General features: G+C 41.7%; 1 protein-coding gene across 6 annotated transcripts in view; it reads left to right on the top strand.

Moving 5' to 3' along the window:
* The window catches only part of LOC120784419 (vacuolar protein sorting-associated protein 13B-like), a 339,421-nt gene that overhangs the window by 148,616 nt on the left and 174,336 nt on the right, over positions 1–16,469 (top strand). For all 6 annotated transcript variants that reach the window (XM_040118221.1, XM_040118219.1, XM_040118222.1 and 3 more), the window contains exon 22: positions 1,719–1,852. In XM_040118221.1, coding sequence (XP_039974155.1) covers positions 1,719–1,852 — 134 coding nt within the window. The remainder of the gene's footprint in view (positions 1–1,718; positions 1,853–16,469) is intronic.

The following is a 16,469-nucleotide window of genomic DNA, read 5'->3' as shown; positions in this document are numbered from 1 at the left end:
AGTGTGCCTGAAGTACTGTGCATAGTATGTAATGATGCAACACTGATTGTAGGCATAATTACAAATACATTCTATTACATAGTCCCCAAGTGCCAGAGGCACCTGGATGCTGAGTCAGAGAAAATACTGTAAGAGAGTCCAGACATGATGATCTCGGCCTTCAGTCTCCTTTCTTGCACTTATTTACACACACACACACGCACACACACACACATGCACGCACGCACGCATGCACACACACGCGTTTGTGCAGCTATCCTTGTTAGGAATTTGCATTGACTTCCATTCATTGTGGACAGCCTCTCCCCACCCATAACCCAAACCTTAACCATTACCAATTCATGCTTATTCCTAACCTTAACCTAACCTTAATTCACACCTTATCCACAACCTTAACCAGGACCTCAGAAATGATGTTTTACCTCAATAGGACTGGGCGTTGGTCCCTATGAGGACTACTGATCCCGACAAGGTCAGTGTTTATGCCGGAAAAGGTCCCAAGGAGGTAACAAAAATGCCTCTACACACACACACACACACGCACACACACACATGCGTGCGCAAAAGCTTTACACTCATGCACCTGTGATTATTAGTCAGCCACAGAGACACACACACGAGCACACAGACATACACACAAACTCCCACCCACAGGTTTTAGGCAGATTGCCAAAATGACCACAAATCAGTTTAACTAACCATCCCGTTAACTCATTTGCCTGGTAACACACTGTTGTTGCCATGCATACCCCTTTGGCTGTTGTAATGGTATTTTTGAGTGTGGTTCTGTGACAGCACCACTGTTTCATGACAATTGTGGGACAGCGCTGCTGAGCAAGGCAGACCTTTAAATCATGGAATATGTCTTAATGTGTCTTCAGAGAGACCCCCCTTCCCTGATGGCTTTAACATCCACAGACCTCAGGCTAACCTGGTAGAATGAGTGTTCTGTCTGTAGGCCTGTCTCAGTCTCTCTGTTTTGGCTTCTGTACCTCTCTCTTACACTCAGTTTCTTCTTTATCTGTCTGTCTTCTTCTTTCACAAGAACTGTCTCTTTAACACTAAAAGTGTGTTTTGACCTTCAGGTTCATACAGTTTGTGCAAAAGCTAGTAGATGCGGTTGTTGCTGCTGTGATTTGTGTGCTTGGCTGTTGCCACGAGTGTCAGCCTTCGTCTGGACCACAGCAGGCATACTGGGAAATGTCACGTCTAGGACACTGTGCGTGTGCGTGTGCGTGCCCGTGTGCGTGTGCTACACATGTGAGTGTACGTGTGTGTGTGTGTGTGTGTGTGTGTGTGTGTGTGTGTGTGTGTGTGTGTGTGTGTGGGTGTCTATTCTTTCAGTTCTTATGGTTCCTTCTCCCACTGTTTGAGACAAGAAACCTGCCAACATTACATCACCTCAATGAACTGTCAGTTAAACATCATATAACATGATACTGTACAACAAATGAAAATAACAGTGAATTATGAACAGAGTTCAATAAAGGATGAATGCAAAACAATGCATTTTCTTATGTACCGTATATAGTTTTTATTTAATACTGTGGTAAAGAGGTCATTTCAGCACAGGACCAAAAGTTAAACAAATCTAATTTACAGCAATACTGGGTACACAACACAACACTGAGAAATGAGTAGGACTGATTGTTTAAGAAAAACTGTTTTAAAACAATGTATGAATCCATGTCCTTTGTCTTTATCAATTTCTTTCCCAGAATCACGTCCCCTGTCCATCCCAATGAGGGTCATACCTGACACCGCAGCAGTCGAGTCGTGGACAACCTCAGAGGAAAGAATGAAGGACCTCATTGCCCATGCCTGGGATGCTGTTAAACGCCTTACTCTACAGGTACGAAAATACACTCTTTACCATTGTTGTTCTACGTGTGTATAGGAGCAGGTATACAAGATAACAATTTTCTCTTCTGGGCTGGTTTTTGGATGATGGTCCTTTGATATTGCTCATCAGTGAGTTGTCTGCGAGATTTTACAACATCTACTCCTGTTGGGGGATCAAGATCCCATGTCAGCAAATGTCCACCCTGCATTAATGTTTTTCAGCCACACATTTAATTCACATTATTTATTTTAGATTCTTTGAACTTTTGCTCCCACATATCAATCAATCATTACTTTAAATGTCTTGGCCACCCAGTATATACTAGTTTTTACCACGTTTATTTTTGGGGTTCACGAATCAGCATCAGTGCCATATATTTTCTCTTTGACTTGACCTTAAGTGATGGCACGGTTGTGTAGTGGTTAGCACTGTCGCCTCAAAGCAGGAAGGCTCTGTTCTCCTCATGCTTGTGTGGATTTTCTCTGGGTACTCCAGCTTCCTCCTACAATCCAAAGACATGCATTTAGGTTAACTGGCAACTCTAAATTGCCCGAAGCTGTGAATGTGAGTGTAACTGTGTGTTTGCCTCTATATGTCAGCCCTGTGACAGACTGGCGACCTGTCCAGGGTGTACCCCACCTCTAGCTCAATGTCAGCTGGGATTGGCTCCAACACCCTGGCGACCCTCAAAGGATAAGCGATATAGCTAATGGATGGATGGATGGACTTGACCTTAAACAGCAGTTATTGACTGTCACACACATCTTTGAGCAGCTTTACATTTCACCAGTCCCAAATCTAGTTTAAAGACTATTAACCCCTCTCCCCGTCCGCCTCTTTCTCTCCTCTTTTACAGTAAAGTCCTGAGGTTTAGCTCAACTCACCCTAGCTGAGCTCTCTCTTTGGTTGTAGGCATATGGTTTCCAGGGATCTCTGTAAGCAGTTACCCTATTAGCTTGTTTTGCATACAGATGCATACGTGGTGTCTCATGTCCCTTTGTGGCGGACTGACTTTCTGGTTGACCGGATGGCTGGCTGAATGGCCCTTTCTGCCTGTTTAAGGGTCCAACTGGATAGTTAAATGCCCTCATTGTGGACCAGTTAGCAGGGCCTGCATATCAACCAGAACCATCAGATGTAACATCAGGAGGCACTGACAGCTCTGTGACAGGGCTCCTCTTGAAGCAAGAACAGGACCTCAAGGTGCTCGCACACGTGTCTGCCCACACACACAGTGCTCATGTGGTACATTTCTGATGCGGGCTTGTGGACGTATTTGTGTTCATTGGTGTGTTAGGTTCATTTTTTGACTGCTGGTCTACATTGTGCAAGCATTACTGTGATGATAGAGGCCACAATTACCCAGAAATTTAATTTCTTATTTTTGTCACTCTAACATTCTGGTTTTTGGTTGGCCACTGTAAACATCAGAATTGTGTTAAAATATTACAGTGAGGCTCACATTTGTATGATGAGAGACTTACTTAAATATAGCCCATCATTACAGCATGGAAGTATTCTTTGACTACTGGTTTTCTCAGACTCAGACATCGATCGCTACAGGGATCATAACTTAACTGGATCCTATTTTCATACCTTTTTAGTGTTGAACTGTTCTTCACAGGTTGACAGAAGTTTTCTATCAATAGGTTTATTCAAAGCAACATGGATACTCAGTTGCAGGAATTTCAAAGTGCAGGTAAACAGCTAAATCAGTCTTGGTTGGAATATGGCCTGTAGGTAAGTTTCTTTGTGCAAGTAAACAGTAACAGGTGCTCATTTTTAATGCATCTAATTTCTTATTGTTAGGACCACACAACCTGATGTCAGTCAAACATGAAAGAGAACATTACACGTGTGAATTGAAGTAATTCTCCAGAGCCCAGGTCCCATGCCAGCCCATTGAGCTGTTTACAGTAATTCGACAAAAATTAACACAGCCCTCTAATAGTTTGCTAAGCTCGTCATTGCCTCCACTTTCCTCTATCCCCTTTGGCTGTGCAACAGGGACCACACCACATATTGCAACAGTAATTAGGAAACAGTCTGTCCAGTAAACTTGGGAGTGGGAGTGGACCAAACAGAATGACCTGACAGCTGGTACCCCTGGCCTTGGATATCCCCAAACTTAAACCCCTCCATTTATTTTAGTGTGGTGTAAACAGAATACCTAATGGCTCACACTTCTACTGCACATGTGCCCAATTTGGCATGCAGGGATTTATTTCCATCTTTTACAGTAGACAGGGGTGCAAGAGAGACAGAGAGATAGTGGGGGAATGAGATTGTGGGAGAGAAAGTTACAAAAATGTAATTCATTATTGTTATTTATTATTCTACTGCTGCTTTGACCAATTAAGGCTGAGTTAACTTTTTAACACAATATGGATAAGAGAATGCTTGTGATTGTGTAAATACAGCAGGAGGCAAAGAAGCAGTCTTGCCCAGATGCTAGACAGTGGGCGCATTTTAATAGATGTAGGTAAGAAAATACTGATAATGAAGAATGGAAAACTTACAGTACATGAGGTTTACATTAGCAGCAATTGTCTTTTGTCATTTATTCCACCAGTGTCAGCAGTTTTCAAAATAGCAGAGAGCCCTGGGGATAGAATGTTTAATATTTTAATTTTAGTATCATACATTTGGATCAATGTTTACGTTGTTCAAGATCTAATGCACTTTGCTGCATCATCCCTTACTTTACCTCAAGAAACAGCATAACCTCAAAAAATCTGTGTAAGAAATTCTGTCCCACTGCACTGTGCATTTCATTACAGTGTGACTCTAAACTTGAATATAGCTTACGTAATGTCTTAGACACATATCCCACTCAGTCTAAAACCAGAATAGCAGCTGGAAAAAGCAGAACATGCACAGTTTCTATTTGTAGTGTTCTGCTCTAAAATCACTCTTTACACCATACTTGTCTTGTTCAATGACAGACATAGTTAGCATTGATTCCTGCTAAAGTTCCATCTTGCACAGGACACTACCAGAAACAGATTATTATCTGAATCTTTGAGTGCCATGCTCTATCTGTGCCTGAGCGCTTCAACCAAACCCCAAAGATGATTCTGAGCCATGGTTGTTGTATGACTTCAAATGCAGTGCATTACTATCTGTCTCCATATGTAATACCATCTTCTCCTGTTACCTCACAAGGAATGATAGGCAATTTTCACCCTCCAATGAACGTGGCTGAAACGTTAGTCCTAATCCATTCAAAGCCATCAAATAACTTCCTTTAATCTCCTTTAAAAAACTGTCAATGATACAGATAGATGGGTAGTTAATGCTGAAAACAGAAAAAACAGCTGGCTCAAAGAGAAATGGTTCATTTTACACATATACATATGTGAATAACTGCAAATACAGGTCCCACATTCCTTAACAGTTGTTGATAAGTGTAGATGCCCCTCAGGATCGATGAACTGAGAGAAGGAGAGAATCTTGAGAGAGAGAGAAAAATACATGCACTTGTAGCAAAAGAACCAATGTCTTTCTCACACAATTGCAACAGTCATGGTGAGGTCAGAGGAACATACCATCCTAACAGAGGCCCTCAGGCCCAAGGTGGTGGAGTCTCCTTGACATTACATACAGCACAATGAGGGAGTGTGTGTGTGTGTGTGTGTGTGTGTGTGTGTGTGTGTGTGTGTGTGTGTGTGTGTGTGTGTGTGTGTGTGTGTGTGTGTGTGTGTGTGTGTGTGTGTGTGTGTGTGTGTTTACCTGAAGATGCAGCTAGGTTTCTTGGTCATGCAAAGCTATCATATTTGTAGGTCCTGTTATTTTAGTAGTCACTTCACATTAAGGCTGAAGGGCAGTGCTGCAATTGTCACCCTGGTTAGAGTGGCCTGGCAGATCTCTAAATGGCCACTTGTCTTCAGCCTTGGAGCTCTGACCCTCAGCTACTTTCTCATGCTTCAGTTCATTGCTGTGTTGCTCCTTGCATACAGTGCATCTCCTAAACTCATCACTTTACTTTGTGTGTTCGTAGCTCTCATGTCCTTCTTTGTTCCCCTGCTTTTCTCCCCCTGCTTATTTCCTGCCTGCCCCTTTCCCCCACTGCTCATCCATACCCCTTTTCATCCTGTCATCTCCCCTTCTCCAGCCCATTCCAAAGGAGGACACCCATGTTCTCTCTGGGCCCTGATAATAATTGCAAGTGATCAGGATGGTTATTCTATTTCAGGAATTTTGCAATAATTCCTTCTATTTAACACATGAATGTGTTCAGCGCTGGCAAAGGAGCACGTTGCTACCAAAACTGAAATGGGATCTGCTGAAACAGAGAGACTGTTGCCATGGAAAAATGAAGTAACACTGCTCCCTGCAGCTGCCATGCATTAATGAGTAGGATATTTTTGAGAGAGAAAAAGAGGAGAAAAAGCAGTGGGGTAGAAAAGGTAAAGTGATGGAAAGGAAGGGGAGATTAGGAAGTGAGGCAGAAGGAGAAAAATTGGGCAGAGGGTGCATTTGAAGGCAGGAGGAAGTGAGAGAGAGATAGAAGGGAGGATCATGTGTACTGTATGTTTGGTGTGGCTAAGATCGCGCTGGCCAGATGGTTTCCATGAACAGGATCTGACCCTCAGCTGGAGCGCCTTCTGCAGGCACATTACTTCATCCTCTGCCCCTCTCCCTCAATCCTATCTTATCCCCATTCCACACCTCATCCTCCCTGTCTGTTAGATCCCACAATTTCCAAATGATTTGTAATTACAACTTTAATTTTGTGCCACTTAAAACACAGTATTTCTTTGGGGATTGTGGTTGTAAACTCTTAACTTTTCAAACTTGACAGTCATGTTACAAACCCTGAGGGTTGAGAGGGAAAAAGGATTTATTTATCTAATTACGTATTTGATCAAAGCTACAGGTTGCCACTTCTTTAAAGGTGTGTTTTGTTAAAGACACTTAAATCACGATGATTCAGTAAAACATCCATTACAATAAAACAGACGTAATAAAACAGCAATTAATTTAATCCGTAATCACCCTCACACACAAAAGCCCACACTTTCCCCGGTGCATTCCCTTAGAGGTCCCCTGACAAGTACTACTTTTATAACATAGCATGCATGTTTGACTAACACTGACAGCCAGGCCAACCATGCACACATACTGACTGGTATCCATATATTTTACTGTATTCATCAGCTGAAAATATTGCACCTTTTGAGCTGTTATAAATCTGAATGATAGCATACCTTGTTGCATGCTGCCAAACTTTTTTCAATCAGGCTGAAACTGTGAATGAGATGAATTCTGTATTTTCTGACAGAGTGTCAGTGCCGCAATAGGAAATGGCATGCTTCAGTGTTTATGTTTAACAGCACAGGAAAATGAATTGGTTTTTTATTATAGCTTGCAGTGCCTGCACTACAGCCCAACTGGCTTTGTATGTCAAGGCTTTTGTCTAAGCTCTTAGCTGTACAATGAATCTTGAGTAAGACCTACCTCAACAGCGAGGGGCCCGAGCTGCCATCAGCTTTTCAACTTTGTCGAATTCACCTGCTCGCTCTTGGTGATCTAATCCCTACTTGAGCCTAACCTTTAGCCTATCCATTCCAGTCCAATTCACCCATTCTCAATTGTCAGGCAGTGTCTCTCACCTAAACTAAGCCAGCCCGTCCTATATGTCCTTGGCCCTGCTCAGCTGAAACCCCAGCTATCACATCACAGTACTCGGTATCAGTCATGACCAGCCTCTCCAAGTGCATCCTCAGCCATAGTTTGGTGTGGCCACCCCTTAGAGCCCATCTGTAGCTGCTCACCATGCTGGGGTGGTGGAGGGGTGATTGTTTGAGATCGGGGGTAGGAACAGGCGAGGCAGGCTGGGCCAGCCGCACTCCTAAGGCCACTGTTGGATCAATAAACGCAGCGATCAAAGTCGCAATTAACCCACCGCTCTAACACAAACAGCCAGGCCAGCAGAAACAAACAAAGCCCTCATGTCACCTAAAGCGTTTATTTTTGCAGATTTCCACCTCGGCCAGAGAGACCTCCAGCGCTTGTCAGCTTCTGTAAGCAGTGTTATAACAGAGGAATTCAGAGCCACAGGGATGGCTGGCTGCCTGGCTGTGCTGCTGTGCCAGGCCACAAGCTTATTGCTTGTGGTGGCATGTGGGTGAGACCTAGCCTATCTGTTGTCAGGAGGCATCACGCATAGATGCCTTTCTCATAGACATCAGGGAGAAAAGCTGCTTTCTGTGGTTGCAGGAGAAACTTAACTTGTGTACATCAATGCACCACAACACACATCTGCACAGTGTCATCTTACAGATACACACATTAATCATGTTAATTTACGTGGAGACACTATTTACGCTATTACACCCACTACTCCAAATGTGCTTTTGGACAGAGCTGAGAATGCAGGAGGATATGCAGAGGAAGGGGGAGCAGAAGGTTAACAGTGGGTGGGGTATCAAGAGAGATTGGAAAGGGGGTTGCTCTTTGGACCTTCTATTCATTCAACTGGTCATTTACGAAACACTGTGTCCCGTCTGGTGCAGTCACAGGAAGATTACATTTGGAGAGGTATCAGGTTCTTAAAAACAAAGGAATGTGCTTTCCGTTTGCTGCCGATCTCTCCACTGAGATTTTTCTGCTCCAGAGTTGCAAATGTTTTCACCGGGGATGCTGGGAGGGTGTTTCTAATTTCCTCTCCTCTATCTCTGGGTGATTTCCTGTGCGTTGTGGCTTGCTAATTGTGTGTAGAGAAAATGAGGGAAAAATGTGTCACCGCACAGGGGCTTGTATGTGCAAGTTTATGTGCAAGTGTTTGTGCTTCGCATGTTGTGGGGTCGCTCCACAGCGAGGTGATCTTGGCCTACAGGGTTTGTGCTGTGCTGAGGCCTGTATAGTACCGGGGCCTCCAAGTCTCTGTTGTCCACAATGATATGAAAACAATAAGCGTAACAGCAGATCTGACCACGGCACCACAGGACAAATTTCAGTCCAAGTTAGATGACTGTGTCAGAAATTGTGTTTAGTGCTGTCAGGATTGTGTTGCAAAATGGCTGTGCTGCTGAAAATATTCAGATATCAAGAAGAGTGGGTACTAGGCATTATATCTTCGGCATATAATAACAGTCAATATGTAGACATAGGTTTTTAAGTTTATGGGCTCAGTTACTGATGCTGAGATACTGTAACTCTTATCAGTTTTGTAGTTTTATAAACAGTACTTTACACAGAAGAAAGATGGTTAATATAGCACAAGCTCACACATTAGATATGGTGTGAAGGACACCAACCCATTTATACAATGGAGCACTTAAAGACATTTTTTAAAGTGTTATCCACTGTTTTAAACACTGAGTGTAGTCTTGTGTTGTTTAGCAATGATAGCTAAAAGAAAGCTCTCTTTAAGACAAGACAGGTCTTTTTTTACCTTCTGCAATCTGTCAGTTCATGTTTAGAACATTTAACTGTACCTATAAGAATGACTATCTGAGAATAATGTACTCTCAGCTGAAGTTGCTCTTAAGAGTAGACAGGCTGTTCTCCATCTAACTCACTGTTCTGTCATTTACTGGTGAGGCCCGGTAGATCCTAAGAGCCTCCTGTGGTTATATAGGCCATTTCCACATGGCCCTAGCCTTTTAAAGCCTAAGTGTGTTTGGCCCTCAGCTTCCTCTCTATTAGAACCTGCTCTGCTGGAACCAGATAAACCGTCTTCACAAAGACTCAGGGGAAAAATGCTACTCAAGACAGATCATACACTCCCATTGCAGGAAGAGAAGAAGAGCAGGAAGTAAGGGATGCTTTTTGGGGGTATTAAAACTTAAAGATTTGAAACAGGGTCCACACATGTGGCTGGATTCTGAACAATATTGAATGATGCTGGGAAGCGATGCGGAGTAAAACTGAGCAGAACTTGCCACAAAAAAATTAACAAACCCATATTTAGAACTCTTTGATGTGATGCCAGGCAGGGATGAGAAGGAACAAATAGACAAAGAAAAAAAATGTCTTTTGGCATCTTACCATTTAAACAAAATACCCTCTAAATGAATATGTTTCAGGATTTCTAATGTTTCTAGCTTTTTTGTTCTTCTGTTCAAGTAGTATTTATTTACTCCTGACAGCATATGCTAGCTCCCTGATCCAGAGTCCAGATTGAATTAATGCCTGAGTGATTGTAGATCAAAGTGTAAGAAGATCCTTGTTCATTTGGAGGCCTAAGAGGAAGGGATCAAGGCCTAAGTCTCAGGATAAGCAATGGTCACCTACTAAATAACAGACTGTCACTCAAAAACCATTGGCACGCTCACTCTTTGAGGCCTTGAGCTTTTACTGAATCTTGTGTTTGTCAGTTTTCATGCTGATACTTATACACCGATCAGCCACCACATTAAAACCAGTTACTGGTTCAGCATTAAAACCAATAACTGGTTTATGTACAGACACACAAAGACAAACACATTTTTATGTGTGTGTGTTAGATATAGATATGATATATATATATATATATATATATATATATATATACACACACACACACACACACACACACACACACACACACACACACACACACACAGACACACACACACACACACACACACACACACACACACAGACACACAAACATGCATGTGCACATATACCATTCAGCCACAACATTAAAGCTGGCAACTGGTTTTAATGTTCTGGCTGATCTGTGTACATCTGAAGAGCACTAACCTACTATGCTACATGATATAGTGTTTCCTATATTATTTCCAGCTAGTCGCTGTCCTCTGATGGCTTTGTAGTGTCAGATCTCTCCTTCTCATGTATGAATGAGCCAGCAAGATAACATAGATATCAGACATTTTCTTTACATACCAAGGATTTACTGATGAAAGGCAGCAATGAGTAAAATTCTTTAAGTACTAACAACACACAAAATATTTGCTTTGTCTCTGATTCAGTGCCAAACAGCAGTAATCTAACTACATGTATAAATCATGTTGAAGGGGAGTTTACCATCAGTCCAGCTTTTGGACGCCTTTTGTGGTGTTTTCACCCTCAGGGCAAACATAAGAGAAGGAGGAGAAAGGAGGCAGCAGCCAGCTTGTTGTACTGAACTAATTCAACACCCAGCAGTAGTACAGGGAGATATAACAACATTACCTCAACAGTGTTGTGTAACTGAGTTCATCACTTTTGCATCTGCCATCCTTCAGAGGAAGTGGTAAGAAACAGTGCCAAGTCTCAGCAAGGATATTAAAAGATGGGGGCTCTCTCAGAGTAGCACTTGTTTGAAAATGTTGATGTAAGGTCAGGTGCCTGAGGCCGAAACACCTTATTTTATTTTATTTTATTTTATTTTATTTTATTTTATTTTATTTCACTTTATTTTTCATTCTGAATCCAAATGGGCTTTTTTTTTTCCTTTAAATGACTGATGACTGCAGTTGCAAGGAGGAATGTAGTCTATGTTTTGTGTGTACTGCTCACTGTATGATGTACAGTTATGTACATAGTATTTGGACAGTGACACTTTTCTTGTAATTTTGCCTCTGTACACCACCACAATGGATTTGAAATGAAGACATCAAAATATGATTGAAATGTAAACTTTCAACTTGAATTCAAGTGGTTCAAAGAAAATATTGCATTAACCGTTTAGGAATTACAGCAATTTGCGTTTTGCATTTATAGTCTGTCAGTTTCAGAGGCTCAAAAGTAATTGGACAAACCAACATATTTATAAATATAAGGATTATTTGAATACTTAATGAAAATCCTTTGCAGTAAGTGACTGCCTGAAGTCTGGAACCCAAAGACATCAGCAAATGCTGAGTTTCCTCCCTAGAGATGCTTTGCCAGACCTTTACTGCTGCTGCCTTCAGTTGCTGCTTGTTTGTGGGTCTTTCTGCCCTCAGTTTTGTCTTCAGTTAGTGAAAAACATGCTCAACTGGGCTGAGGTCTGGTGACTGACTTGTCCATTGAAGAATATTCAATTTCTTTGCCTTGAGAAGCTCTTGGGTTGCTTTCACAGTATGATTTGGGTCATCATCCTGTACTGTGAAGCATCGTTTTGCAGCATTGAGCAGATAGTATAGCCCTATACACTTCAGAATTCATCCTGCTACTTCTATCAGCAGTCACATCATCACTAAACACCAGTGACCCAGTTCTATTGGCAGCCATACATGCCCATGCCATAACACTGCCTCCACCATGTTTGACAGATGATGTTGTAGGCTTTGGATCATGAGCCGTTCCTTTCCTTCTCCATTCTCTTCTCTTCCCATCATTCTGCTGCAAGTTCATTTTGGCTTCATATCTCCACAGCATCTTGTTCCAGACCTGGGCAGGCTTTTTTAGATGTTTTTTGGCAAAGTCTAATCTGGCCTTTCTGTTCTTGAGTGTTACCAGTGGTTTGTACCTCATAGTAAACCCTCTGTATTTAGATTCATGGAGGCATCTCTTGATTGTAGACTTTGTCAATGACACGCCTACCTCCTCGAGAGTGTTCTTCACCTGGCTAGATGCTGTGAAGGGTTTTTCTTCCCCAAGGAAAGAATTCTACCATCATCCACTTTAGTCGCTTCTGTGGTCTTCCAGGCCTTTTGGTGTTGCTGCTACCAAATACAAATTCAACACTTGGAATCGACTTCCAGACCTTTTATCTGGAACAGAACACACCTGGCCACGAAACTGACTTTCAGACAGTTGTCCAATTACTTTTGAGCCTCTGAAAATGATGGATGGTGTATAAAAATGGCTGTTATTCCTAAACGGTTAATTTGATATTCTTGTTTAACCTACTGAATTAAAGCTGAAAGTCTACACTTCAGTCACATCTCATGGCATAATTTCAAATCCACTGTGGTGGTATACTGAGGCCAAATTACGAAACTTGTGTCACTGTCCAAATACTTATGTATCTAACTGTATGTGTGCCTTTGTAAATTCTTAAGTATGTCATTTGAGCATGTTTTCACAGTGAAAGCCTGGCACATGCAATCTCATAAGGAGATGATTGGCTTCAATATTTTTTAATGGAGATTTCCTGTTCAAAATTGAAAAGTGTTTCCGCTGTTTTTGAAGTATATTAATAGAGTGTGCTGCAAGCGATACACCATACCCCTGAATACACAGAGAAGCACACTCACATTGTCGCTCAGTATTTTTTTCCTGAATGAATCTGTCATTAGAGGCAATGGGTAACTGAAGTGCAGTCCCTGGCCGCTGACAGTTAACTTCATTTGTTATGTTAATAGATTCAGTTTCACTTTGACAGGACATGATGTCATTGTCCAAAGGAATGAAGAATCATGACTCTTTGACTCCTCTTTTCCCACTGAACCTTCTATAACAACATACTGTGTATGGCCACACCTGCCATTCTGAAACTTAACCAAAAGTCATCTTACACTTGAGTCCAAATCTTTATTATAATCCCCAGTCCTTCTCCTGGTGTGTTCCAGCGCCAGATACCTTTCTCCTAATCAAAAGTGGAAGTGAAACGAGCAAAATTGTAAAAACATACACACGTTCACAAAAGTGCTGCACAGCCCTATGCTGTATTTATTGTTCCTTGTACCGGAGTCATTTCCAGAGGCCATCTATCTGTCATCCTTTGCTGCAGTTGTATTCCACATTACCCTGAACTCCGCAGAGGGTAAAATTGTGTAATAGTTATTCCACAGTGCACTTATACTTCTGGCTTTCAGATATTATTTGTGTCCATTTCTATTTTTAAAATCATCTCAGTATTTTCCTTTTGTTGGAAAAGCTGCCTTTGCATGGGTCTACCCTAACAGAATGTACATTTCCACTATCTTATTATGGATAAAAATATAATTTAGATTGATTAGCCTTGTGAGTGGCTTGTGAGTACAATAACATGAAGCAAATGTGGCCCTTTGCCTTCCACCATGTCACGGAACAAACTTTTAGTTTTAGATCAACCTGGCATACCTGTCAGTTTCCTTTCCTGGCCTGCATGCTTTCTCTCTCACACATGCACATAAACACACACACAAATATACACAAACCTGGCATGTCCATCAGCTTGCAGTAGGGGGACATTGTCACACAGGCTAACTGCTTCCAGTGCTGTGTTTATTGGCCTGTTACAGGGCTGTTAAACACAATTTTGTGGAATACCAAACACAGTCCTGCACAACCTGAACTTTTACACCTGAAGCTGTGACGTGAAACACACACATACTCTCATTTTCCGCTTTGACCTATGAGTAAAGAGAACTTTTCTTTTTTTTTTTTTTGCTGTGTATGCAACCATACCATAACCCTTAACACAAACACTGGATTCCCTCTGCTCCCTCCAGCTCTGCTCTTCTCTCCTCTCCTCTCCTCTCCTTTCCTCTTGAGTTTCCTGTGCTCCCTTTGCTCCCATCTACACACAGACTTTCAAGCCTGAATCAATGCATGGTCATGGTGAGAGACCTGGACACCAACAGCCATGTCTAAGCAGTGAGAGGGACAAAAGGACAGAGGCATGAGAGAGTAGGGTGATGGAGAGAAAGAGGGATAGAGTTGGTGAGGGAGGAGAGATGCTGTCAGTGTTTTTGGCAGCAGGCAAAGCAGTGATGCATATGGGATAATCTGACCTCAGGCTTTTTCTCTTGATCTGTCAGCACTGTTCAGCATTGCCAGTGCTCCCCTTGCTTGCCCTTTGTTACCCCCTGTTGTCTTTGTTTTGATACTGTATGTCTGCTCCCTGTGTCTGTGTGTGTGTGTCTGTGTGTCTGTGTCTGTGTGTGAATCGCAACTCAATCATGAGACCATAGAGGGTGAGCCTTGGATAGGTCTGCGAGGTTAACCATGGTGACCTGCTGTTAGCGGTAGCACAGAGAAAAGGGTGGAGGATAGCCAGTCGGTTCTCAGAGGAATCTGAGCTCATGTTCTTAGAAGGTTGACACAACCAGAGAACCTAGGATGGGCATTTACAATTTCCCCCCAATATCTTTGACTGGTACTTTGATTCATTTTAGATGTATAATTGCTTGTTATGAATGTTTGATATACTGTCTTAAAATTACCATTGGCTGTGACTGAGAAAAGCAGAATGTTTCCATGGGAAAGGCATCATGTCTGAACATAGATTCATTTGGCTGGCAGTAATATTAAACCTCCTGTTTTCTCAGTCTCATGCAGTGTTCATTAAGAACCTGCTTTTCATTGCCCTCACATGATAAAAACTCTTATATGGTGTGCATTTTGGGTGTGGCAAAGAAATTTCATTCTATACACCAGATTTAGGTCCTTAGTCTCTCTCATTACCTCCTCCAAGGAGAGTCTCTTTTTGGTCCCATTTGTTTCTTTGTGTCTGTTTGCAGGATATCTCATCCACTCATAAAGTTATTTCATGGCTCATGGAACAAGGGATTTTAAACTAGATTTGTTTTTTTAAGGATTTCTCAACTTTGTAAGATAGGGCATGTTTAAGCATTTTCTCTATTTTTTCATGAACAATTACTATTACTTGATGAAAAAAATATATATCTGGCACATTTATTCTATGATCAGTGTGTATTTTGCTACAGATCCAGATAAAGATTAAATATTCCTAAACATTTTCAATTATTAAAATAACAAATTTAGACAGTTGTGCAGCCTTGGCAGAGGTATGCTCTCTCTTAGTGCTTTCTAGTTCTCACTATATTTTGGTACTTGTTTACCATGTTTGTCTTGGATACAATTTCAGCCAGTAACTGTGTTGCCTCCTTGTGTAGGTATGTATTACAATAAGCAGTGTGTTCCTGGACTCCCTGGCCACACAGACGTTACTATGATTTAATCCAGACCCTGGCAAGATATTTGATGACCAATACAGTTATTCATCTGTTTGTTATAGCATTATTTCCCTTGTCTTTCTGTGTCGTCATCCTTATTCTAGCAACTCTGTGTTTTGGAGTCAGATATTCATCAGCGGCTGCAGCCTCTGGTACCCAGTGTATGGAATACCCAATTCACTAGTGTATTATCTACCCCTTTGACCTAAACTCCTTCATTCTAAAGAAAAGCAAATGTTGATTTATTCACCGCCCGCGCCCTTGGATGGACTGGTGCACTGTTGTCAATGTGTATTACAGCATGTTTGTGTCTGTGTTTTTTGTGGCTTTTATTAGCTGTCACCGGGGGGGCTACCAAAGATTAGTTTTCTATCACCCAGATTTAGGACTGGCATGCCATTTTATTTTCCATTACATACTGTGGCCCTTTGAAGCATTTGGAGCCTTTTTGCCATCGTGTAAACATCTAGAAACAGCGGTTGCTATGCCCAGTTAATGCCATTCAATTTTTCCTCTGCTGTCATCTTTGAGATGTTATCTGGTAATTGATAGTATTTCACTGTGTGATGTGGCAAGTGTGTAGCTACCGTACACTTGACATCAAATTCGGTTTTGTGATGCCATGGTGAACAACACTAAAGCATCATAGTGTCAAAAGCAAATACCATTAAGGGGTATTATAATATGTTTTATTGTACACACTCCCTATAGCAAATATGGTAGTAACTTATGCAGTAGGTTCCCATTTTTATCTGCCCTGCTATAGTTTGGAATTCATCCTCTTATGGCACAACCTACTCTTAATACAGATAAAGTTCCCTTTTCCTTTGCTGAGATTTTCCACAAAAAAAAAAAAAAGGCTA

The sequence above is a fragment of the Xiphias gladius genome, chromosome 22 (assembly GCF_016859285.1).
Source record: "Xiphias gladius isolate SHS-SW01 ecotype Sanya breed wild chromosome 22, ASM1685928v1, whole genome shotgun sequence".
In the NCBI taxonomy this organism is placed as follows: domain Eukaryota; kingdom Metazoa; phylum Chordata; class Actinopteri; order Istiophoriformes; family Xiphiidae; genus Xiphias; species Xiphias gladius.
Note: the sequence above shows the minus strand (reverse complement) of the source record. Positions and strands in the feature narration are given on the sequence as shown.